The sequence below is a fragment of the Oncorhynchus tshawytscha genome, linkage group LG01 (assembly GCF_018296145.1).
Source record: "Oncorhynchus tshawytscha isolate Ot180627B linkage group LG01, Otsh_v2.0, whole genome shotgun sequence".
Lineage (NCBI taxonomy): Eukaryota > Metazoa > Chordata > Actinopteri > Salmoniformes > Salmonidae > Oncorhynchus > Oncorhynchus tshawytscha.
Genome location: NC_056429.1, coordinates 71,268,006 through 71,294,969, shown reverse-complemented (window position 1 = coordinate 71,294,969; position 26,964 = coordinate 71,268,006). Strand labels below are relative to the sequence as shown.

Sequence of the window (26,964 nt, the reverse complement as noted above, 5' to 3'; positions counted from 1 at the left end):
ACCATGATGAACATCATTCCTCCCAATAACGTTTCTACGTAAGAATTACCAGAACAATCGGAGATGCCAAAAATATTTTTGGCCATGCCGGTGTGGAATCGACCCAATACAAGTTCTCAGTCAGCCTAATGGTTTTTGAGATGGAAAGCTAAGTGTAGTAGCAGTTATGAAGTAGAACACAAATTAAGAGGAACAAAGGATGCCTGGGCTGCATAGCCTGCCTTTACCCAATAGTTATCTTAAAGCATACTGGAGAGAAGGCTAATAAGTGTAGTAGTAGTTAGTTCTGAAGTAGGACACAAACTGATAGATGCTTTTAAATTCTCTGAATTCTTAATCATGGAGGTAATGAAATTGTTCGGTGACAAACCAACCTGTGCAGTAAGCAATATGGCAGCCATTCTCCACCTGGCCCATCAGAGGGCAAGATGGAGCTACCATCATATTACGAACACGGATCCAATCCTCTCAAATATACACAAGTACCAAGTGGTAGAGGCTGAGGGATTTAGAGAGTTTCTCTCTATGCAGTCTATCTGCTAGTAAACTATTGAACACTACGGTAGCCCTTGGATTAGCTGTTCAGGAGTCTTACGGCTTTGGGGTAGAAGTTGTTAAGAAGCATTTTGGACCTCGGCGTTTGGTACCGCTTGCCATGTGGTAGCAGAAAGAACAGTCTATGACTACGGTGGCTGGAGTCTTTGACAATTTCTAGGGCCTTCCTCTGAACTGCCTAGTATATAGGTCCTGGGTGGCAGGAAGCTTGGCCCCAGTGATGTACTGGGCCGTACGACCTGCCCTCTGTAGTATCTTGCGGTCGGAGGCGGAGCAGTTGCCATACCAGACAGTGATGCAACAAGTCAGGAAGCTCTCGAGGGTGCACCTGTATAACCTTTTGAGGATCTGAGGACCCATGCCAAATCCTTTCAGTCTCCTGAGGGGGAATAGGTTTTGTCGTGCTTTCTTCACGACTGTCTTGGTGTGTTTGGACCATGATAGTTTGTTGGTGATGTGGACACTAAGGAACTTGAAGCTCTCAACCTGAGGTGTTTAGTCCCAGCGTCTTTAGCTTAGTGATGAGCTTAGAGGGCACTATGGTGTTGAATGCTGAGCTGTAGTCAATGAATACCATTCTCACATAGGTGTTGCTTTTGTCCAGGTGGGAAAGGGCAGTGTTTAAAAAATAAAGTATTTAACCAGGTAGGCCAGTTGAGAACAAATTCTCATTTACAACTGCGACCGGGTCAAGATAAAGCAAAGCAGTGTGACAAAAACAACAGAGTTACACATGGGATAAACAAACGTACAGTCAATATACAGTGTGTGCGAATGAAGTAAGGAGTTAAGGCAATAAATAGGCCAATAGTGGTGAAGTAATTGCAATTTACACTGGAGTAATATATGTGCAAATGAGGATGTGCAAGTAGAAATACCGGTGTGCAGAAAAACAAAAACAAATATGGGGATGAGCTAGGTAGTTGGTTGGATGGGCTATTTACAGATGGGCTGTGTACAGCTGCAGCGATCGGTAAGCTTCTCTGACAGCTGACCCTTAAAGTTAGTGAGGGAGATATAAGTCTACAACTTCAGTGATTTTTGCAATTCGTTCCAGTCATAGGCAGCAGAGAACTGGAAGGAAAGTGAAATATACATGCTGGAGCGTGTGCTACGGGTGGGTGTTGCTTTGGTGACCAGTGAGCTGAGATAAGGGGGAGCTTTACCTAGCGAAGACTTATAGCTGACAGCCAGTGGGTTTGGCGACGAATATGTAGCGAATACCAGCCAGCGAGAGCATACTGGTAGCAGTGGTGGGTAGTATATGGGGCTTTGGTGACAAAACGGATGGCACTGTGACAGACCGCATCCAATTTGCTGAGTAGAGTGTTGGAGGCTATTTTGTAAATGACATCACCGAAGTCAAGGATCGGAAGGATAGTCAGTTTTTGGATATGTTTGGCAGCAAGAGTGAAGGAGGCTTTGTTGCGAAATAGGAAGCTGATTCTAAATTTAATTTTGGATTGGAGATGTTTAATATGAGTCTGGAAGGAGAGTTTACAGTCTAGCCAGACACCTAGGTATTTATAGTTGTCCACATATTCTAAGTCAGAACCGTCCAGAGTAGTGATGCTAGTCATGCGGGAGGATGCGGGCAGTGATCGGTTGAAGAGCATGCATTTAGTTTTACGTGCATTTAAGAGCAGTTGGAGGCCATGGAAGGAGTGTTGACTGGCGTTGAAGCTCGTTTGTTAACACTGTGTCCAAAGAAGGGCCAGATGTATACAGAATGGTGTCGTCTGAGTAGAGGTGGATCAAAGAATCACCCGCAGCAAGAGCGACATCATTAATATATACAGAGAAAAGAGTCGCCCCAAGAATTTAACCCTGTGGCACCCCCATAGACTGTCAGAGGTCCAGACAACAGGCCCTCCGATTTGACACACTGAACTCTATCTGAGAAGTAGTTAGTGAACCAGGCAAGGCAGTCATTAGAGAAACCAAGGCTGTTTGAGCTGCCGATAAGAATGTGGTGATTGACAGAGTCGAAAGCATTGGCCAGGTTGATGAAGACGGTTGCACAGTACTGTCTTTTATCGATGGCGGTTATGATAACGTTTAGGACCTTGAGCGCGGCTTGTGCACCCGTGACCAGTTCGATAGTGGAGAAGGTACAGTGGGATACGAAATGGTCGGTGATCTATTTGTTCACTTGGCTTTCGAAGACTTTAGAAAGGCAGGGCAGGCTGGATATAGGCCTGTAACAGTTTGGGTCCAGAGTGTTTCCCCCTTTGAAGAGGGGGATGACCACGGCCGCTTTCCAATCTTTAGGAATCTGAGACAATACGAAAGAGAGGTTGAACAGACTCGTAATAGGGGTTGCAACAATGGCGGCTGATAATTGAGTGCAGTAGAGATTGCATCATCTGTGGATCTGTTGGGCAGTATGCAAATTGGAGTGGGTCTAGGGTTTTTGGGTTAATTGTGTTGGTGAGCCATGACCAGCCTTTCATGGCTACAGACGTGAGTGCTACGAGTCGGTAGTCATTTAGGCAGGTTGCCTTATTGTTCTTGGGCACATGGACATTGGTGGTCTGCGTGCAACATGTTGGAATTACAGACGCAGTCAGGGACATGTCGAAAATGGCAGTGAAGACACAGCGCGTGCTCGGGGTACACGTCCTGGTAATCCGTTTGGTCCTGCGGCCTTGTGAATGTTGACCAGTTTAATGGTCTTACTCACATCGGCTACGGAGAGCGTGATCACTTGGAACAGCTGGTGCTCTCATGCATGTTTCAGTGTTACTTGCCTCGAAGCGAGTATAGAAGTAATTTAGCTTGTCTGTTTGGTTCGTTTCACTGGGCAGCTTGTGGCTGTGCTTCCCTTTTGTAGTCTTAATAGTTTGCAAGCCCTGCCACATCTGACGAGCGCCAGAGCCGGTGCAGTACGATTCAATCTTAGTCCTGTATTGATGCTTTGCCTGTTTGATGGTTCATTGGAGGGCATAGCAGGATTTCTTATAAGCTTCCAGGTTAGTCCCACGCCTTGAAAGCGGCAGCTCTAGCCTTTATGGGTTCTGGTTGGGGTGTGTACGTACGATCACTGTGGGGACGACGTCATCAATGCACTTATTGATGAAGCCAGTGACTGATGTGGTGTACTCCTCAATGCCATTGGAAGAATCCCAGGACATATTCCTGTCTGTGCTAACAAAACAGTCCTGTAGCTTAGCATCTGCTTAGGTTTTTGCTTGTAAGCAGGAATCGGGAGGATATAATTATGGTCAGATTTGCGAAATGGAGGGTCAGGGAGAGCTTTGTACACCTCTGTGTGTGGAGTAAAGGTGGTCTGGAGTTTCCCCCCTGGTTGCACATGTATCATGCTGGTAGAAATGAAGTCAAACGGATTTAAGTTTCCCTGCATTAAAGTCCCCCGGCCACTAGGAGCGCCGCCTCTGGATGATCGTTTTCCTGTTCGCTTATGGCCGTATACAGCTCATTGAGTGTGCTCTTAGTGCCAGCATTGGTCTGCAGTGGTATATAGACAGCTACGAAAAATATAGTTGTGATCCGTCTTGGTAAATAGTGTGGTCTACAGCTTATCAGGAGATACTCGCGAGACGACTTTAGATTTCATGCACCAGCTGTTGTTTACTAATATACATAGTCCACCGCCCCTTGTCTTACCAGAGGCCACTGTTCTATCCTGCCGAAAAAGCTTAAAACCCGCCACCACTCTGTGAAACATAAGATGTCAGTTTTAATGTTTTTAATGTCCCGTTGGTAGGATATATGTGCTCGTAGTTCATCTATTTTTATTATTGATTGATTGTACGTTGGCTAATAGGACCGATGGTAAAGGTAGTTTATAGAGGTTGGCCGATTTTATGATTTTTCAATGCCGATACTGATTATTGGATTGTGCTTTTGTTAAATCATTACCCATTTGGCGAAGTAGGCTGTGATTTGTTTAATGCTGCGTACGTTTAATGCTAGCTAGTAATTTACCTTGGCTCCTTGCTGCACTCACGCAACAGTACGGGTTGAGTAATCGCTGCCCTGATGTCAAGAAGCTCTTTTCAGTCATAAGACATGGCGGCAGAAACATTATGTACAAAATAACGCAAAAAAACATGCACAATTGGTTACGGGATTGTAAAATGTCCATCTCCTTCGGTGCCATTATTATTGATGTTGACATGTGTCTGTTACTTGAACCCTGGGAAGAATTTATTTGGGCTGCAATTTCTGAGGCTGGTAACTCTAATGAACTTATCATCTGCAGCAGATGTAACTCTGGGTCTTCCTTTCCTGTGGTGGTCCTCATGAGAGCCAGTTTCATCATAGCGCTTGATGGATTTTTGCAGCTGCACTTGAAGAAGCTTTCAAACTTTCTTGACATTTTCCAGATTGACTGACCTTCATATCTTAAAGTAATGATGGACTGCTGTTTCTCATGCTTATTTGAGCTGTTCTTGCCATAATATGGTCTTGGTCTTTTACCAAATAGGGTTATTTTCTATATACCCCCCCTACTTTGTCACAACACAACTGATTGACTCAAACACATAAAGAAGGAAAGAAATTCCACAAATGAACTTTTAACAAGGCACACCTGTTAATTGAAATGCATTCCAGGTGACTACCTCATGAAGCTGGTTGAGAGAGTGCTAGGAGTGTGCAAAGCTGTCATCACGGCAAAGTGTGGCTACTTTGAAGAATCACAAATATAAAATCAAATCAAATTTATTTATATAGCCCTTTGTACATCAGCTGATATCTCAAAGTGCTGTACAGAAACCCAGCCTAAAACCCCAAACAGCAAGCAATGCAGGTGTAGAAGCACGGTGGTTAGGAAAAACTCCCTAGAAAGGCCAAAACCTAGGAAGAAACCTAGAGAGGAACCAGGCTATGTGGGGTGGCCAGTCCTCTTCTGGCTGTGCCGGGTGGAGATTATAACAGAACATGGCCAAGATGTTCATAAATGACCAGCATGGTCGTATAATAATAAGGCAGAACAGTTACAGTTGAAACTGGAGCAGCAGCACGGTCAGATGGACTGGGGACAGCAAGGAGTCATCATGTCAGGTAGTCCTGTGGCATGGTCCTAGGGCTCAGGAGAGAGAGAGAGAGAGAGAGAAAGAAAGAAAGAGAGAATTAGAGAGAGCATATGTGGGGTGGCCAGTCCTCTTCTGGCTGTGCCGGGTGGAGATTATAACAGAACATAGCCAAGATGTTCAAATGTTCATAAATGACCAGCATGGTCGTATAATAATAAGGCAGAACAGTTGAAACTGGAGCAGCAGCACGGCCAGGTGGACTGGGGACAGCAAGGAGTCATCATGTCAGGTAGTCCTGGGGCATGGTCCTAGGGCTCAGGTCGAGAGAGAGAGAGAGAGAGAGAAGAGAGAGAGAGACACACACACTTAGATTCACACAGGAGAGGTACACCATCCAGATATAACAAACTGACCCTAGACACCATCCGAGGACCCCCGACACCATTAACTACTGCAGCATAAATACTGGAGGCTGAGACAGGAGGGTCAGGAGACACTGTGGCCCCATCCGAGGACACCCCAGACAGGGCCAAACAGGAAGGATATAACCCCACCCACTTTGCCAAAGCACAGCCCCCACACCACTAGAGGGATATCTTCAACCACCAACCATCCTGAGACAAGGCTGAGTATAGCCCACAAAGATCTCCGCCATGGCACAACCCAAGGGGGCGCCAACCCAGACAGGATGACCACAACAGTGAATCAACCCATTCAGGTGACGCACCCCTTCCAGGGACGGCATGAGAGAGCCCCAGTAAGCCAGTGACTCAGCCCCTGTAATAGGGTTAGAGGCAGAGAATCCCAGTGGAAAGAGGGGAACCGGCCAGGCAGAGACAGCAAGGGCGGTTCGTTGCTCCAGAACCTTTCCGTTCACCTTCCCACTCCTGGGCCAGACTACACGCAATCATATGACCCACTGAAGAGATGAGTCTTCAGTAAAGACTTAAAGGTTGAGACCGAGTTTGCGTCTCTGACATGGGTAGGCAGACCGTTCCATAAAAATGGAGCTCTATAGGAGAAAGCCCTGCCTCCAGCTGTTTGCTTAGAAATTCTAGGGACAATTAGGAGGCCTGCGTCTTGTGACCGTAGCATACGTGTAGGTATGTACGGCAGGACCAAATCAGAGAGATAGGTAGGAGCAAGCCCATGTAATGCTTTGTAGGTTAGCAGTAAAACCTTGAAATCAGCCCTTGCTTTGACAGGAAGCCAGTGTAGAGAGGCTAGCACTGGAGTAATATGATCACATTTTTTGGTTCTAGTCAGGATTCTAGCAGCCGTATTTAGCACCAACTGAAGTTTATTTAGTGCTTTATCCGGGTAGCCGGAAAGTAGAGCATTGCAGTCGTCTAACCTAGAAGTGACAAAAGCATGGATTAATTTTTCTGCATAATTTTTGGACAAAGTTTCTGATTTTTGCAATGTTACGTAGATGGAAAAAAGCTGTCCTTGAAATGGTCTTGATATGTTCTTCAAAAGAGAGATCAGGGTCCAGAGTAACGCCGAGGTCCTTCACAGTTTTATTTGAGACGACTGTACAACCATTAAGATTAATTGTCAGATTCAACAGAAGATCTCTTTGTTTCTTGGGACCTAGAACAAGCATCTCTGTTTTGTCCGAGTTGACTCCGTCATTTGTATCAAGTTGCAGTAAATTCTTTTTGGTAGCACTTCTATGTTGAAGACAAAAATATTTTGTGCATTTCTCCCCATATTCCATCCAGTTTGCTTTATTATTATAATATATTACTTAATATTTGTTTAATAAGTTTGTCAATTTCTTTTTGTTTTTCCTCTAACTTATTCTATGGTACAGTTTTTATTGCTATCTACAGTATCTGTTCTGTTCGACACTCTATTTCCTTTGTTAGTATGGACTCCTTTGACCTAAATTGCTTTTGTTTTAGAGCTGAGTACTGAATTGCATGGCCTCTAAAGGCACATTTAAAAGTGTCCTATACAGTAAGTGGATTTGCTGTACCTATGTTATGTCTGAAAAATTCAGTTATAAATTCCTCTGTCCTAGTTGAAAACAAGTTATCATCCAATAGGCTTTGATTCCATTTCCAATATCCTCACCCACATGGAAATTCAGTAAGATTAATGTATATGCCAATTATCTGATAGTTCGACCGCATTCTATCCCCTATCAACGCTTTTCACTTTTGGTGCCAACGAGAATGACATAAGAAAGTAGCCAAGATGACTAGCTTGGTTGAGTCTCCTCCATGTATATCTCACTACTGTAGGTGAGTATATTTAAGACCCCATATATCCACTAGTTCCAATATATCCATGACATTTGTGATTTCCTTAAGAGCATGAGGGTGATAGTTTGTAGTGTGCTTTCCTTTACAGTCTATTGAGGTATTTAAAACAGTATTATAATCTCCCACCATAACAATAGCGTCTTGTATTGGTTGTAGGGTTGATCATTTATTATATAGATTTTCAAAGAAGCGTGGATCATTATTATTTGGTTCGTAAAGGTTAATGAGCCATATCAGTTTATGGTCCAATAACATATATTTAAAATCATCCATCTACCTTGAGGATCTGTTTAGACAATTAATTAAAATCACCCCTTTTTGAGTTTCTTTGCCCATTGGAGAAGTATACCCCCCCAAATTGTTGAATGAGTTTCCTGTAAACAGTATATATTATATTCCTAAAGATTACTTTTTAACATTGCCTGGTCCTGGGCATTCTCACTACTTAGAAAAATTTAAAATTGTAGGGATTCCCTCATGCCCCTTTTCATGACGGTGCTAGCAGCCACGTGATTGTAAGCTAGCTACCGACTGGAACGTTAAGCTAGCCAACAACACAAACAAACGGACTATACAGCTACAAGTAGTGAGTGGAGCTCCAAACAAACTATACTAAACCATTGAAATGTCTTACCTGTGATGAAATGTTTTCCACACACATACAAGTCACATAATAAGCTGCATGGATTCACTCTGTGCAATAATAGTGCTGAACATGATTTTTGAATGACTACCTGATCTCTGTACCCCACACATACAATTATCTGTAAGGTCCGTCAGTCGAGCAGTGAATTTCAAACACAGATTCAACCACAAAGACCAGGGAGGTTTTCCAGTGCCTCGCAAAAAAAGCCAGCTATTGATAGATGGGTAAAAAAGCAGACATTGAAAATACTTTTGAGGATGGTGAAGTTATTAATTACACTTTGGATGGTGTATCAATTCAAACAATCACTACATAAATACAGGCGTCCTTCCTAACTCAGTTGCCAGAGAGAAGTAAACCGCTCAGAGATTTCACCATGAGGCCATTACAACTGTGTAATGGCTGTGATAGGAGAAAACATTGTAGTTACTCCACAATACAAACATAAATGACAGAGAGAAAAGGAAGCTTGTACAGAATACAAATATTCTAGAACAGGCATCATGTTTGCAATAAGGCACTAAAGTAAAACTGCAAAAAATGTGTCCAAGCTATTTTTTGTCCTGAATACAAAGTGTTATGTTTGGGGAAAATCCAATACAACACATTACTGAGTACCACTCCATAATTTCATGCATAGTTGTGGCTGCATCATGTTATGGGTATGCTTGTAATCGTTAAGGACTGGGGAGTTTTTCAGGATAAAAAATTAACTGAATGAAGCTAAGCACATGCAAAATCCTAGCGGAAAGCTTGGTTCAGTCTGCATTCCACCAGGCACTGGCAGATAAATTCACCTTTCAGCAGGACAATAACCTAAAACACTATGCCAAATCTACATTGGAGTAGCTTACCAAGAAGACCATGAATGTTTGAGTGGCCGAGTTATAGTTTTCACTTAAATCTGCTAGAAAGTCTTTGGAAAGATCTGAAAATGGTTGTCTAGCAATGATCAACAACCAATTTTACAGAGCTTGAAGAATTTTGAAAAGAATAATGGGCAAATGTTGCACAATCCAGGTGTGGAAAGCTCTTAGAGACTTACCCAGAAAGACACAGTTGTAATCGCTGCCAAATGTGATTCTAACATGTATTTACTCAGGGGGTTGAATACTGATCTAATCAAGTAATATTAGTGTTTTATTGTTCATTCATGTTTTACAAATGTTAGAATTTTACTTCCACTTTGACAGAGTATTTTGTGTATATCTTTGACAAAAAATGACATCTATTTGAATCCCACTTTGTAACACAACAAAATGTGGAAAAAGCCAAGGGGTGTGACTACTTTCTTAAGGCACTGTATATATTGCCCACCGTTTGGGAACCACTGCCCTAGAGGCACCAATTCATCCAACTTTAGAGAGCCTTATGAAATATGAATATGCACAGATCTCTTTCTCGTCACTATCAGTTGTAGGGTTTCTATACTGAGACTGTAACTCATCTTGCCATAATATGTAGACCTGTACTGTATCATTCCACCCACATCTCTTTGGCTGCGTTCCAATAGTCTTATTTCACAGGGTTTGGGTTGATTCCATTTCAACTAAATGTTATTTAGGATAATGTATTTCAATTGATGAATTTCTTTTTTATTCAGGGCACAAATGACTTTTGCATAAATCCTTAATTGATGTCAGTAAGACACTTGCATGGAAATTTGACTCTCAAATATCCTTATTGAATACCAATTCATCAAGATTTACTTGATATTTGATACTTGAGGTGTTAACTTAATGTACAGTACAAAATGTCATATGAGCTGATCCTGGCAGTTAATGTGTATTTTGGTTTATTTCAATCAAACCTACATTGCAGTTTTTACACAGTAGAATATAAACATGACCTTTCTTCCAGTGGACTAGGATAAAAGGCAGAATAAGACGTGTGCACATTTCAGAGTGGGAGATTGGAAAGGTAAGGGCGCAGATTGCAAGTAGTCAGAATACCACCTTGGGGCAGTAGATATTATAAACAAGGCTTCATCTCTCTCCCTCCTTACCTATATATGTCTCTACCTCCCTCAGGCAGGCTGGCCCTGGCATTAATCCAGTTGTTCTATGTACTGTATATACTAAGTACATAGTGCTGTCACTATACAGTATGTGCTAAAGCAGGGTTTCCCAAACTCAGTCCTGGGGACCCCAAGGGGTGCACGTTTTGGTCTTTGCCCTAGCACTACACAGCTGATTCATATAAACTACTAATCATCAAACTTTGATCATTTAAATCAGCAGTGTAGTATTAGGGCAAAAAAACAAAACGTGAGGTCCCAAGGGCCGAGTTGGGCAAACGCTGTGCTAAGGCTTCATCCCTCTCCTACCCATTTCTCTCTCCTGCTCTACCTCCCTCAGGTGGGCTGGCCCTGGCATTAGTCCAGTTCTTCTATGTGAAGTACCTGGTTCTGTTTGGTGTTCCGTCTCTGCTAGCTGGACTGGATGGGCTGGCCCCCCCGAAGCTACCACGCTGTGTCAGCATTATGCACAGTTTCACAGGAATGTGGAGGTGAGGCTGGAACACACACACACACACAGGCGCACTGTCGTACACAATCTATTTTAAGTCCGATCACTGCTGCTCTTGAGATGAGGCTGTAGTAGGATCTTCATTTGAGACTGTTTGCTACAGCAGGAAAATAATCTGCAATATAAAATGTGAATTATTTCATTGATTTTATAATTAATGGACATTTTTGTAGGGTTGCTAAAAAATACTTTTGGAAGGGAAAATCAAGTCTTAAATTTCAGTGGAAATTACAAACTTCAGAAGCCTTTTTAAAACCTCAAATACACTATAAGTTTAAAATGTCCTGCATTGCAAAAAAGTTCTCCAGCAACAGAGGGATCAAATTAAGATCCTCCATTTGTATACAACCAGTGCCTTTTTTTATCTTGGCCGGCAACAGAACGAGACAAGATTGTCAGTTTAAGAGTCTCTCTGTGTGTCTCTGTCTGTGTCTGTACGCATGCCTGCGTGTGTGTGTTTTGAGATGCAGTTTCTACTGCGTCAGCAGGTAAGCTTGATATGGCTTGCTAGATCCATTGTAGGCATCAAACAAGCCAATCCGTCTCATTTGATTACAAAGCAGATATAAGTGCTGTGCCAAACTTTTACTACAGGTGGCAGAGTAGCCTAAGTATGTCAATCAATTGAAAGTCTTGGGAATTTAATCTGAATAGAACACACAATGCTCATCAATGCCATTTGACATATTACATAAGTCTTTAATAATGTGTAAAAATGCCATATTTGATGGCTGGGTCATGATGGCCTGGTTCATGTCCTATTTTTACTTTAGGCTGACAAAGACCGTGTAGGCTGAGTGGCTGATCTTGGGTTGTTCCTAAAAGGCTTTAATGGGAAGCATGTAGCAGGTCTTATGTTGGCTTTCATGTCGAAACCCTGGGTGTTCTCTTCAGATTCAGTGATCTCTTACACTGGCAGGTGTTCTTGTTCAAGAAGTAATGGGGAAATGCGTCTGTTCTTTTTTGGTCTCAGGTGAGAAAGCTGTAAAAAAAAAATATATATTTATATATATATATATAGTGGGGCAAAAAAGTATTTAGTCAACCACCAATTGTGCAAGTTCTCCCACTTAAAAAGATGAGGCCTGTAATTTTCATCGTAGGTACACTTAAATATGACAGACAAAATGAGAAAAAAAAATCCAGAAAATCACATTGTAGGATTTTTAATGAATTTATTTGCAAATTATGGTGGAAAATAAGTATTTGGTCAATAACAAAAGTTTATCTCAATACTTTGTTATATACCCTTTGTTGGCAATGAGAGGTCAAACGTTTTCTGTAAGTCTTCACAAGGTTTTCACACACTGTTGCTGGTATTTTGGCCCATTCCTCCATGCAGATCTCCTCTAGAGCAGTGATGTTTTGGGGCTGTTGCTGGGCAACACGGACTTTCAACTCCCTCCAAAGATTTTCTATGGGGTTGAGATCTGGAGACTGGCTAGGCTACTCCAGGACCTTGAAATGCTTCTTACGAAGACACTCCTTCGTTGCCTGGGCAGGGTGTTTGGGATCATTGTCATGCTGAAAGACCCAGCCACGTTTCATCTTCAATGCCCTTGCTGATGGAAGGAGGTTTTCACTTAATCTCATGATACATGGCCCCATTCATTCTTTCCTTTACACGGATCAGTCGTCCTTGTCCCTTTGCAGAAAAACAGCCCCAAAGCATGATGTTTCCACCCCCATGCTTCACAGTAGGTATGGTGTTCTTTGGATGCAACTCAGCATTCTTTGTCCTCCAAACACGACGAGTTGAGTTTTTACCAAAAAGTTCTATTTTGGTTTCATCTGACCATATGACATTCTCCCAATCTTCTTCTGGATCATCCAAATACTCTCTAGCAAACTTCAGACGGGCCTGGACATGTACTGGCTTAAGCAGAGGGACACGTCTGGCACTGCAGGATTTGAGTCCCTGGCGGCGTAGTGTGTTACTGATGGTAGGCTTTGTTACTTTGGTCCCAGCTCTCTGCAGGTCATTGACTAGGTCCCCTTGTGTGGTTCTGGGATTTTTGCTCACCGTTCTTGTGATCATTTTGACCCCACGGGGTGAGATCTTGCGTGGAGCCCCAGATCGAGGGAGATTATCAGTGGTCTTGTATGTCTTCCATTTCCTAATAATTGCTCCCACAGTTGATTTCTTCAAACCAAGCTGCTTACCTATTGCAGATATAGTATTCCCAATCTGGTACAGGTCTACAATTTTGTTTCTGGTGTCCTTTGACAGCTCATTGGTCTTGGCCATAGTGGAGTTTGGAGTGTGACTGTTTGAGGTTGTGGACAGGTGACTTTTATACTGATAACAAGTTCAAACAGGTGCCATTAATACAGGTAACGAGTGGAGGACAGAGGAGCCTCTTAAAGAAGAAGTTACAGGTCTGTGAGAGCCAGAAATCTTGCTTGTTTGTAGGTTTTCCACCATAATTTGCAAATAAATTCATAAAAAATCCAACAATGTGATTTTCTGGATTTTTTTTCTGATTTTGTCTGTCATAGTTGAAGTGTACCTATGATGAAAATTACAGGCCTCTCTCATCTTTTTAAGTGGGAGAACTTGCACAATTGGTGGCTGACTAAATACTTTTTTGCCCCACTGTATATATGCGCAGTGCATTAGGAAAGTATTCAGACCCCTTGACTTTTTCCACATTTTGTTACGTTACAGCTTTATTCTAAAATTGAGTAAATAACTTTTTTTCTCATCAATCTACACACAATACCCCATAATGACAAAGCGAAAACAGGTTTTGCAAATGAAAAAAAAAAAAAACTTAATTGCCTAAGTATTCAGAGCCTTTGCTATGAGACTCAAAATTGAGCTCAGGTCAAAGTCAAACAAAATTATATTTGTCACATTCGCCGAATACAACAGGTGTAGACCTTAACGTGAAATGCTTATTTACAAGCCCTTACCAACAATACAGTTCCAGAAATGGTTAAGAAAATATTTACTAAAATAAAATAAAAAGTGTAACAAAATAACAATGTCGAACTACATACAAGGAAGCAACATCTCAAGACATCAGTAAGGAAGTTGAAGCTTGGTAGCAAATGGGTCTTCCAAATGTACAAGGACCGCAAGCATACTTCCAAAGTTAGAAAATTGGACAATTAGTGGGCAGAAATGAAAAAGCGTGTGCGATCAAGGAGGCCTACAAACCTGACTCAGTTACACCAGCTCTGTCAGGAGGAATGGGCCAAAATTCACCCAACTTATTAAGGGAAGCTTGTGGAAGGCTACCCAAAACATTTGACCCAAGTTAAACCATTTAAAGGCAATGTTACCAAATAGTAATTGAGTGGATGTAAACTTCTGACCCACTGAGAATGTGATGAAAGAAATAAAAGCTGAAATAAATAATTCTCTACTATTATTCTGACATTTCACATTCTCAAAATAAAGTGGTGATCCTAACTGACCCAAGACAGGGAATTTTTACTAAGATTAAATGTTAGGAATTGTGAAAAACTGAGTTTAAATGTATTTGACTAAGGTGTATGTAAACTTCTGACTTCAACTATAGGTCCTGGGTGGCAGGAAGCTTGGCCCCAGTAATGTACTGGGCCGTGCGCACCACCCTCTGTAGGACCTTGCGGTCGGATGCTGAGCAGTTGCAGTACCAGTCAGTGATGCTCTCGATGGTGCAACTGCAGAACCTTTTGAGGATCTGAGGACCCATGTAAAGTTTTTTTTCAGTCTCCTGAGGGGGAAAAGGTATTGTCATGCCCTCTTCACAACTGTCTTGGTGTGTTTGGACCATAATAGTTTGTTGATGTGGACACCAAGGAACTTGAAGTTCTTGACCTGCTCCACTACAGCCCCGTCGATGTGAATAGTGGAGTGTTGGGCCCTCTTTTTCCTATAGTCTGCATTCAGCTCCTTTGTCTTGCTCACATTGAGGGATTGTTTTTGTCCTGGCACCACACTGCCAAGTCTCTGACCTCCCTATTGGCTGTCTCATTGTAGTCAGGGATCAGGCCTACCACTGTTGTCATCAGCAAACCTAATGATTTTGTTGGAGTCGTGCTTGGCTACGCAGTCGTGGATGAACAGGGAGTACAGGAGTGAATTAAGCACGCACCCCTGATGGGCCCCCGTGTTGAGGATCAGCATGGCAGATGTGTTGTTGCCTACCCTTACCACCTGGGGGTGGCCCGTCAGGAAGTCCAGGGTCCAGTTGTTGAGGGAGGTGTTTAGTCCCAGGGTCCTTAGCTTAGTGATGAGCTTTGTGGGCGCTATGGTGTTGAACGCTGAGCTGTAGTCAATGAACAGCATTCTCACATTGGTGTTCCTTTTGTTCAGGTGGGAAAGGGCAGTGTGGAGTGCGATTGAGATTGTGTCATCTGTGGATCTGTTAGGCGGTATGTGAATTGGAGTGGGTCTTGGGTTTCCTTGATGATGGTGTTGATGTGAGCCATGACCAGCCTTTCAAAGCACTTCATGGCTACTGACGTGAGTGCTACTGGTGGTAGTCATTTACGCAGGTTACCTTCGCTTTCTTGGGCACGGGTGCATTCTGTTTCCTTTGATCATCCTTGATGATTCTACAACTTGATTGGAGCCTGCCTGTTGTATATTTTATTGATTGGACATGATTTGGAAAGGCACACACCTGTCTATATAAGGTCCCACATTGACAGTCCATATCATAGCAAAAATCACGCCATGTGGTTGAAGGAATTGTCCCTAGAGCTCTGAGACACGATTGTGTCAAGGCACATAATTTTATTTTACCTTTATTTAACTAGGCAAGTCAGTTAAGAACAAATTCTTACTTTCAATGACGGCCTAGGAATAGTGGGTTAACTGCCTTGTTCAGGGGCAGAACGACAGATTTTTACCTTGTCAGCTCAGGGATCCGCTCTTGCAACCTTTTGGTTACTAGTCCAACGCCCTAACCACTAGACTACCCGACGCTCCGGAATTGGGGAAGGGTACCAAAAACTTTCTGCAGTGTTGAAGATCCCCAAGAACACAGTGGCCTTCATCATTCTTAAATGGAAGAAATTTGGAACCACCAAGACTTCCTAGAGCTGGCAGCCCGCAAAACAGCAATCTGGGGAGAAGGGCCTTGGTCAGGGAGGTGACCAAGAACACGATGGTCACTCGGAGAGCTCCAGTGTACCTCAGCGGAGATGGAAGAACCTTCCGGAAGGACAATCATCTCTGCAGCACTCCACAAATCAGGCCTTTGTGGTAGAGTGGCCAGACAGTAGCCTCTCCTCAGTAAAAGGCATGTGATAGCCTGCTTTGAGTTTGACTAAAGGCATCTAAAGGACTGCCAGACCATGAGAAACAAGATTCTCTGGTCTGATGAAACCAAGATTGAACTCTTTGGCTTGAATGCCAAGCGTCACGTCTGGATGAAACCTGGCACCATCCCTATGCTGAAGCATGGAGCTGGCAACATCATGCTGTGGTTATGTTTTTCAGCAGCAGGTACTACGAGACTAGCCAGGATCGAGCCAGAAATTTACGAAGCAAAGTACAGAGAGATCCTTGATGAAAACCTGCTCCAGTGTGCTCAGGACTTCAGACTGGAGCGACGGTTCACCTTCCACCAGGACAAAGACCCTAAGCACACAACCAAGACCACGCAGGAGTGGCTTCGGGAAAAGTCCCGGAATGTTCTTGAGTGGCCCAGCCAGAGCCCGGACTTGAACCCAATCGAACATCTCTGGAGAGACCTGAGAATAGCTGTGCAGTGACGCTCCCAATCCAACCTGACAGAGCTTGAGAGGATCTGCAGAGAAGAATGGCCCACCTGTATTTAGGGAGTTTCTCCCAATCTTATAGTGTCAGATCCAAGAAGACTCAGGGCCGTAATCACTGTCAAAGGTGCTTCAACAAAGTACTGAGTAAAGGCTCTGAATATTTATTTAAATGTAATATTTCCTTTTTTTATTTGTCATGAATTGGCAAAAATGTCTAAACCTTTTGCTTCGTCAATATGTGGTATTGTGTGTTGATTATTGAGGGGTAAAACATTTATTTAATCCATTTTATAATAAGGCTGGAACGTAATAACATTTGGAAAAAGTCAAGGGGTCTGAATACTTTCCGAATGTACTCTACCGGCCAAATGTTTTAGAACACCTACTCATTCAAGGGGTTTTCTTTGTTTACTATTTTCTACATATTCGGAAATATGCTGAGCTCTTTTGGGCTGTTTTTCCTTCGCCCCTGAGGTCCTACTCATCCCAAACCATCTCAAGTGGGTTGTGGAGGCCAAGTAATCTGATGCAGTACTCCATCACTCTCCTTCTTGGTAAAATAGCCCTTGCACAGCCTGAAGGTGTGTTGGGTAATTGTCCTGTTGAAAAACAAATTATAGTCCAACTAAGCCCAAACCAGATGGGATGGCTTATCGCTTCAGAATGCTGTGGTAGCCATGCTAGTTAAGTGTGCTTGATTTTGAAATAAATCACAGACCATGTCACCAGCAAAGCACCCCCACACCATCACACCACCTCCTCCATGCTGTATGGTGGGAAATACACATGTGGAGAAGCAAGTCTCTTCTTCTTATTGGTGTCCTTTAGTAGTGGTTTCTTTGCAGCAATTCGACCATGAAGGCTTTATTTCACACAGTCTCCTCTGAACAGTTGATGTTGAGATATGTCTATTACTTTAACTCTGTGAAGGATTTATTTGGTCTGTAATTTCTGAGGCTGGTAACTCTAATGAACTTATCCTCTGCAGCAGAGCTAATTCTGGGTCTTCCATTCCTGTGGCGGACCTCATGAGAGCCAGTTTCATCATATCATTTGATGGTTTTTGTGACTGCACTTGAAGATACTTTCAAAGTTCTTGAAATGTTCCTTATTGACTGACCATGTCTTAAAGTAATGATGGACTGTTTCTCTGCTTATTTGAGCTGTTCTTGCCATAATATGAACTTGGTCTTTTACCAAATAGGGTTATCTTCTTTATACTCCCCCCCCCTCCCCTGTCACAACACAACTGATTGGCTCAAATGCGTTAAGAAGGAAAGAAATTCCACAAATTAACTTTTAACAAAGCACACCTGTCAATTGCAATGCATTCCAAGTGACTACTTTATGAAGCTGGTTGTGAGAATGCCGAGAGTTTGCAAAGCTGTCATCAAGGCAAAGGGTGGCTTTTCTGAACTGTATTTTGATTTGTTTAAGACTTTTTTGGTTATTACATTATTTCATAGTTTTGATGTCTTCACTATTATTCTACAATGTAGAAAATAGTACAAATAAATAAAATTTAAAAAACATTAAATGAGTAGGTTTTCTTAAACTTTTGACCGGTAGTGTATATGAGCCAGTTTTGTCGTTACTCAAAAGACCGTTAATTGGGACCTAAGTCACCTTACCCTAAGCACCATGTGAACCCCAAGCACGTGTAGTATTACAACAGTTAATACTAGTTGCGTCGTCATTAGGTTCGGTACTTTTTCCAGGCCAGGTCACATGGTAAGAACAAACTGTCTCTACACATATATGGCACACCAAGAACTCACATTTGATCTACTCGCTGCAACAAGATCACTCCCACTGTATGATGCTTAGGGTTTCTAATGTAATGTGTTTTGGATTACGAGGTTAATTTCTTTATTACAGTTTTCTAATCTGAGAGCAAGGTTATAAAACAAAGTGCTTCCTTCAACTTTGTTATAAGCAGCAGTGTTAATAACATACTAAAATACACCTCACAGCGATGGAACACATTAATGATAGGGGGAAAAATCAATAGTTCCGTATCCGGATATTATTTCTGATATATTGTATGGTTTGACAATCTCAATGTTATTTTTACGCTAGTTGGCTGTACCTGCACCAAAACGGCATTTTTCCTTCATATCTTGTTCTCCATCTTCTTTTTAAATAGGTAGCCAATTAGTTTTAAGCAGTTTTATTTCCATGCCTGATCAAAACTCGTTTTCTCATTGCTCTCTTGCAGACGTATGGTGAGCAATATGTTTGGAACATTGAATCGCAATAAAATCACAGTATCAAATCACATTACATATAGAATCGTGAGAATTGCAATACATATCATATCCACGCCTAAGTGTCGTGATAATGTCGTATCATAAGGTCCCTAGCAATTCCCAGCTGAGTTACAACTTGTTAAAATACCTCTCGGTGGAAAACCATCTCTCAAACCCTCTTTCTTACCCTGGGGCATAGACACAAACTTTACAACTCTCCAGCCCCAGCAGACACTGCCCATCACCACCTTTGACTCTGCCTACCTGCATCTCCTGAGGGCACCTGTCCAATAGGCAGGTGGGCCCGGACAAGTAGAAAAGCACAGTCCAGACCAATCCGGGCTCAGTTTTCAGCAAGCAGTGGCAGATCAAGGCGCTCTCCCATACATCTCTGCCCTCCACGCCAACAGCTGGGCCACACCCCATGGATCTTCCTTCTGTCAGGTTCTACTGTAAGCTTATATGGTACTGTAAGCTATCTGATAGCCATTTCTGCCATAGGCCTTAAGATGGTCACTGGCCAGTGTTGTCATTGTTATGCAACCTAAGATGGCCACTATATTAGTATACTGTGTGCTGCGTTTGCTATAATAGCCATAATACCACTAGCCTCATTAACATTATTTGCCCTGTGTATATATTGTGTTAATCCTAATAGGATGCTATGCTGATACTTGATGTATGCTATGCCATGTTTTTTGCTGCTATTCCATTATATAAATCGAATTTTGTTGGTCACATACACATGGTTAGCAGATGTTATTGCGAGTGTAGTGAAATGCTTGTGCTTCTAGTTCTGACAGTGCAGCAATATTTAACAAGTAATCTAACAATTCCACAATAACTACCTAATACGCACAAATCTAAGTAAAGGGATGTAATAAGAATATGTACATTTACATATATGGATGAGCAATGTCAGTGGCATAGATGCAATAGATGGTATAAAATACAGTGTATATACAAATGGGTTGAGTAATGCAAGATATGTAAACATCATTATTGAAGTAGCATTATTAAAGTGACTAGTGATCCATTTATTAAAGTGGCCAATGATTTCAAGTCTGTATGTAGGCAGCAACCTCTGTGTTAGTGATGGCTGTTTGGCAGTCTGATGGCCTTGAGATGGAAGATATTTTTTAGTCTCTCGGTCCCAGCTTTGATCTTGCCTCATGGATGATAGCAGGGTGAACAGGCAGTGGCTCGGGTGGTTGATGTCCTTGATGATCTCTTTGGCCTTCCTGTGACATCTGGTTCTGTAGGTATCCTGGAGGGCAGGTAGTTTGCAACCCGGTGATGCGATGTGCAGAACGCACCACCCTCTGGAGAGCCCTGCGGTTCTGTGTGGGGCAGTTGCCGTACCAGGCAGTGATACAGCCCAACAGAATGCTCTCAATTGTGCATCTGTAAAAGTGTGTGAGGGTTTTAGGTGACAAGCCACATTTCTTCACTCTCCTGAGGTTGAAGCCTCCTGAGGTTGTGCTATTGCACATTCTTCACCACACCATCTGTGTGGGTGAACCATTTCAGTTCGTCAGTGATATGTACGCCAAGGAACTGAAAACTTTCCATCTTCACTACTGCTGTCCCATGGATGTGGATAGGGGGGGTGCTCCCTGTGCTGTTTCCTGAAGTCCACGATCATCTCCTTTGTTTTGTAGACGTTGAGTGAGAGGTTGTTTTCCTGACACCACACTCCGAGAGCCCTCACCTCCTCCCTGTAGGCTATCTCATCGTTGTTGGTAATCAAGCCTATTACTGTTGCGTCATCTGCAAACTTGATGATTGCGTTGGAGGTGTGCTTGGCCACGCAGTCATGGGGGAACAGGGAGTACAGGAGGGGGCTGAGCACCCACCCTTGTGGTGCCCCGGTATTGAGGATCAGCGAAGTGGAGATTGTTATTTCCTACGTTCACTCCTTGTGGGTGGCCGTCAGGAAGTCTAGGACCCAATTGCACAGGGTGGGTTGAGACCCAGGGCCTCAAGCTTAATGATGAGCTTGGTGGGTACTATGGTGTTGAATGCTGAGATATAATCAATTAACAGCATTCTTACATAGGTATTCCTCTTGTCCAGATGGGATAGGGCAGTGTGCAGGCGATTGCATCGTCTGTGGACCTATTGGGGTGGTAAGCAAATTGAAGTGGGTCTAGGGTGACAGGTAAAGTGGAGGTGATGTGATAGAAGCGTAGTCAAGAATCATAAGGCCATCAGACAGTTAAGCAGCCATCACTAGCATAGAGAGGCTGCTGCCTACATACAGACTTGAAATCATTGGCCACTTTAATAAATGTAACACTAGCCTCTATAATAATGCCACTTTTTAATAATGTTTACATATCTTGCGTTACTCTTCTCATATGTATAAACTGTATTCTATACTATCTATTGAATCTTAGCCTATGCCGCTCTGACATTGCTCATCCATATATTTATATATTCTTATTCCATTTGTGTGTATTATGTATTTGTTGTGGAATTGTTAGATATTACTTGTTAGATATTGTTGCATTGACCGAACTAGAAGCACAATCATTTCGCTACACTCGCAATAACATCTGCTAACCATGTGTATAACATCTTGCAATAACATCTGCTAACCAACATTTTATTAAATACATTACCCTTTTGTTCCATTGCAGAAACCACTTCTACTAGTCCCCTCTTGCTATGTTGGTGTGTGTGTGTGTGTGCAATAAAGTGTGTTCTGTACATCTGTCGTCTACTGGTCATTACCACGCCTTCTAATTGAGGCGCAGGGACTTTTGTACCTATATTTAACCGGCACCTCTTTCGGGGACCAACACTAATTGGTGGTACTATTTCCATGGTCCTTCAAGCCGGATAAGGAAGTATACTATGGCGAGATGATGAACTGACTCAGCTCTAGTGATGCCTGGCCTGCCTCACTGAAAGATGCCTGGCCTGCCTCAGTGGGAGAACTACCTCCACCAGCATTAAGGACACAAACCGTCCCAACTGCTGCTGGAAAGAGTGGCTTTATGGGCATCATGAGCACCTTGTCCCGCACCTCCCGCTCCATCCATGTTAATGAAGGGTTGGCATCATGGAGCATCATGGTGCCGTACAGCTACCAGACCCTGTTATATGGTGTTACAGTCCTCAAGTAATAATGGAAGTTTGATTTACTTTATCTTGCCCCTCAGCTCCTGCCGTGCGCGTTTCTGATTCAGAACTGACAGATTTATTGCCACTTCCACTTCAGGCAAATTAAATGTACGTATAGTAGACACGAAAGGAGGGGATAGTGGGTGAAGATAAGGGGCTGGGGGAGAGGAGGGAGTTGTGATGCTCCTCCATGAAAAATTAGCCCTTAAAGGATACTGATTGCTACAGGAAATGTAAGATTTGGCCGGTGGCTCGGCTCGGGTTCTGTGGTGTCTAACATGGTTTTGGCTGCTGGTGTTGACAATGACACTGTCCTGCCCCGGTCTTGGCACGGACTCCCAACTGTTCACTACTGAGCTCCGGTCACCTGAAATAGAAAGGGAATATTGGAGTCAGAAGGGATTTTTGAAATGTCATAGGATACTAGAGTCGGTGCATGTGCATGCATGCTTGTGCACGTTCCAATGTGTAATAGCTGACCAGGCTCCAAGATACTCTGCTGTCTGCCAAAGGCACCAAGTGTGGTGTTAAGTTAAGTGAATGATTTGTCTAATATGTCTGCGGTTAGTTGAGCAAGCTGCTGAATCTGAGCCATGAATTACCTTGGACAGGTTTATCTGGCAAGCCTCTCTTTCTGTTTGCTAAACAGATGGAGGTAATGATGGGGATTTGATGAGAGAGAGCGAGCAATGCAGCCTCCCTACAGTATGCCAGTCTCCTGATTGCCTATTAATTCACTGACACTGAAGAGCTGTTGTGCTGACTCGTACCTTTGTCGTGCTCGTGCACACACACCCTTGCTTGCACACGCCAGTGGCGTAATTAGGCCTGGGTATGATCCAGCACCTATGTGAGTTTCCAGAAACACACATCACTTGCGCTATGCAGTATATTTTTGTTTTACTGACACATTGTTATGACTGAAATAAACAATACAATATAATGCGCTAGGCAGTAGCAGGCACTACAAGAGGCGCCTGGAGTGACACAGTGCCTGTTAGTCAAGATTTGACAACGCAGTGGACCGCTCACATCAGATGTTCTTAATGTTTACCACACTCAATATATTTAACCCTGTTTTAAAATGAGCAATGTTGAGGTGGTTAAACTGACCAAATTAATCAGAGAGGTCTTATAACCTATTCCATTCTACTAGTAAACATGCTTGGCTCATGTCTGTTATTTCCATATAGGCTATTAACTATTTGTAAAAAAAAAAACTGCCCATTTATTAAATTGGTGAAATTATTTAATTGAGCTTTTATTTGTATTAATTTTTTTCACTTAGCTACTTACTTTTTTTAATTGTAAAATTGTCGAGAGGTTAACCTGAAAGTAAGTATCTCATTGCAATGTATACTCAATGTATATATCGTGTAAATGACAGTGCTGAGAGATCATGTATTTTCAGGTAGAGAGATACTCTACCTCGCAAAGCAACATCTGCTCTCTGTCACATCACGATTCATCATTCTTCTCTCTTCTGTAGCAAGCGTATAGAAACAGACTGGGCAAGTAGATGCACATTGGGATTATGGTCATTGTAGTTAATTACCAAGTCTTAGCTGAACTTTGTAGAAGATTGGCATGTTGAAACAACATTGTACAGTTCAGGCTGGATTGGATTAATCTATAAAGAAACTTTGATTGTGCACATTGAGCTCACAGGGGGAAAAAAGGAACAAAATGGAATTCAAATAATATAATTGAACCGATGTCAATTAGTTGTTTAAACATGGAAAAATAACCAACATTTTGGTTAATCGCTCAGCACTAATGACAAAAAAAAAATTGAACGAAAGGGGAAAAGATGGCCAGCATTGTTTTTAGATTTGTAGCTCGACAAAACATTGACAATACATAGGCCCTTAAGTTATTTCTCCTCAAATGTTATGTAATCTACAAATCTCACATTAGCTTGTAGAACTAATGAAATTAATCGTAGAGGTCTAATAACTTATTCTATAGGTATTTTTTGCTTGTCTCTTTATATTCATAAACCCTAGAGGCTATGTAGCTTCTTATCTCTCTTGTTGCGCTCTTATGCAGTCACTTACATTTTTCTTTACAGTTGAGTTGCCCTGCTCATGTCAGTATACACTAACTTTAAAGCGCAACTTCCCCTAAAAACCAACTTCTCATTTAGAAACAGTTGAGTCCGAAACATTTATTCTGTCATAATATACTACAAAGTGTAAATAGGATCATTTTGGTCACAAAGTCAGTCTCATCCAAAAGTTTTGTGAGACTTGTTGTTCGTGACTGCATCACAATGTAAATGAAGGTTGGGTTTGTTTCAATCCTACCCACAGCTGGCAGCACACGAGTAATCATCAATTTGTAGTGCAGCTGCATGTGACCCAGTCATAATGCCTGAGGTAAATTTGGATTGACTATGGATATCCTTATGGGGCTAGTTAATAAGAATATTTCATTCATTCAGATCTAGGATGTGTTATTTTAGTCTTCCCTTTATTTTTTTGAGCAGTGTATTATCGAATAGATATTTGAAAAACACCTTGAGGATTGATTATAAAAAACGTTTGCCATGTTTCTGTCGATTATTATGGATATAATTTAGATTTTTTTCGGCGTTGTCGTGACCGCTATTTCCGGTGGATTTCTGAACATAACGTGACAAACAAACGGAGGTATTTTGGGTATAAAAATAATCTTTCTGGAACAAAAGGAACATTTGCTGTCTAACTGGGAGTCTCGTCAGTGAAAACATCCGAAGATCATCAAAGGTAAACGGTTAATTTGATTGCTTTTCTGATTTTCGTGACCAAGCTTGCTGCTGCTAGCTGGACATAATGCTATGCTAGGCTATCGATAAACTTACACAAACGCTTGTCTTGCTGTCACTGTAAAGCATAATTTCAAAATCTGAGACGACAGGGTGATTAACAAAAGGCTAAGCTGTGTTTCGCTATATTTCACTTGTGATTTCATGAATATGAATATTTTCTAGTAAGATTATTTGACCGTTGCGCTATGCTAATTAGTGTAGGTGCTGACAATTCTCCCGGATGGGTAGTTCCAAGAGGTTAACCTCTCTAGGATAGGGGACGCTTGTGTCCCACTTGGCCAAAAGCCAGGGAAAATGCAGGGCGGCAAATTCAAATAAAATTATATAAAAATCTAACTTTCATTAAATCACACATGTAAGATACTAAATTAAAGCTACACTCGTTGTGAATCCAGCCAACATGTCAGATTTTAAAAAGGATTTTCGGCGAAAGCATAAGAAGCTATTATCTGATGAAAGCACAACAGTAAACAAAGAGTAGCATATTTCAACCCTGCAGGCACTATACAAAACGCAGAAATAAAATATAAAACATGCTTTACCCTTGACGAGCTTCTGTTGTTGGCACTCCAATATGTCCCATAAACATCACAATTGGTCCTTTTGTTCGATTAATTCCGTCCATATATATTCAAAATGTCCATTTATTTGGCGCGTTTGATCCAGAAAAAAATCAGCTTCCAATTTGCGCAACGTCACTACAAAATATCTCAAAAGTTGCCTGTAAAACTTTGCCAAAACATTTCAAACTACTTTTGTAATACAACTTTAGGTATTTTTAAATGTTAATAATCGATCAAATTGAAGACTGGTCTATCTGTGTTCAATACAGGAAGACAACAAACCAACGCTACTTTTCAAGTCTTGCGCAACTCTCAACAGTGTTTCCCAGTTCCTAGATGGCTGTACTTCTTCATTGCACAAAGGAATAACCTCAATCAAATTCCAAAGACTGGTGACATCCAGCGGAAGCGGTAGGAACTGATAACAAGTTCCTAAGAAATATCGTTTCCCAATGAGAAAGCACTCAACAGACGGAGACCTCAAAAAAGACAATTCTGAACAGTTAGTCCTCTGGGACTTTTCCTGCTACATAAGTTCTGTTATACTCACAGACATGATTCAAACAGTTTTAGAAACTTAAGTTTTCTATCCAAATCTACTAATATGCATATCTTATATTCTTGGCATGAGTAGCAGGACGTTGAAATTGGGCACGCTATTTATCCAAAAGCGAAAATGCTGCCCCCTATACCTTAAGAAGTTAACACAGGTGTGAGTATTGACGAGAACAAGGCTGGAGATCACTCTGTCATGCTGATTGAGTTCGAAAAACAGACTGGAAGCTTCAAAAGGATGGTGGTGCTTTCAATCATTGTTCTTCTGTCAACCATGGTTACCTGCAAGGACACGTATGCAGTCATCATTGCTTTACACAAAAAGGGCTTCACAGGCAAGGATATTGCTGCCAGAAAGATTGCACCTAAATCAACCATTTATCGGATCATCAAGAACTTCAAGGAGAGCGGTTCAATTGTTGTGAAGAAGGCTTCAGGCTGCCCAAGAAAGTCCAGGAAGCGCCAGGACCATCTCCTAAAGTTGTTTCAGATGCGGGATCGGGGCACCACCAGTACAGAGCTTGCTCAGGAATGCCAGCAGGCAGGTGTGAGTGCATCTGCACGTACAGTGAGGCGAAGACTTTTGGAGGATGGCCTGGTGTCAAGAAGGGCAGCAAAGAACCCACTTCTATCCTGGAAAAACATCAGGGACAAACTGATATTGTGCAAAAGGTACAGGGATTGGACTGCTGAGGACTGGGGTAAAGTCATTTTCTCTGATGAATCCCCTTTCCTGTTGTTTGGGGCATCCGGAAAAAAGCTTGTCCGAAGAAGGTGAGCGCTACCATCAGTCCTGAGACCATTCATGTGTGGGGTTGCTTCTGGGAGTGGGCTCACTCACAATTTTGCCTAAGAACACAGCCATGAATAAAGAATGGTACCAACACATCCTCCGAGAGCAACTTCTCCCAACCATCCAGGAACCATTTGGTGACGAACAAT

The 26,964-nt window shown here is 42.2% G+C and overlaps 1 protein-coding gene across 4 annotated transcripts in view; it reads left to right on the top strand.

The window, feature by feature from the left end:
- Positions 1-26,964, top strand: part of hhat (hedgehog acyltransferase) — a 107,185-nt gene that overhangs the window by 19,548 nt on the left and 60,673 nt on the right. For all 4 annotated transcript variants that reach the window (XM_024429056.1, XM_024429063.1, XM_024429037.1 and 1 more), the window contains exon 8: positions 10,829-10,979. In XM_024429056.1, the coding sequence (XP_024284824.1) occupies positions 10,829-10,979 (151 nt within the window). The remainder of the gene's footprint in view (positions 1-10,828; positions 10,980-26,964) is intronic.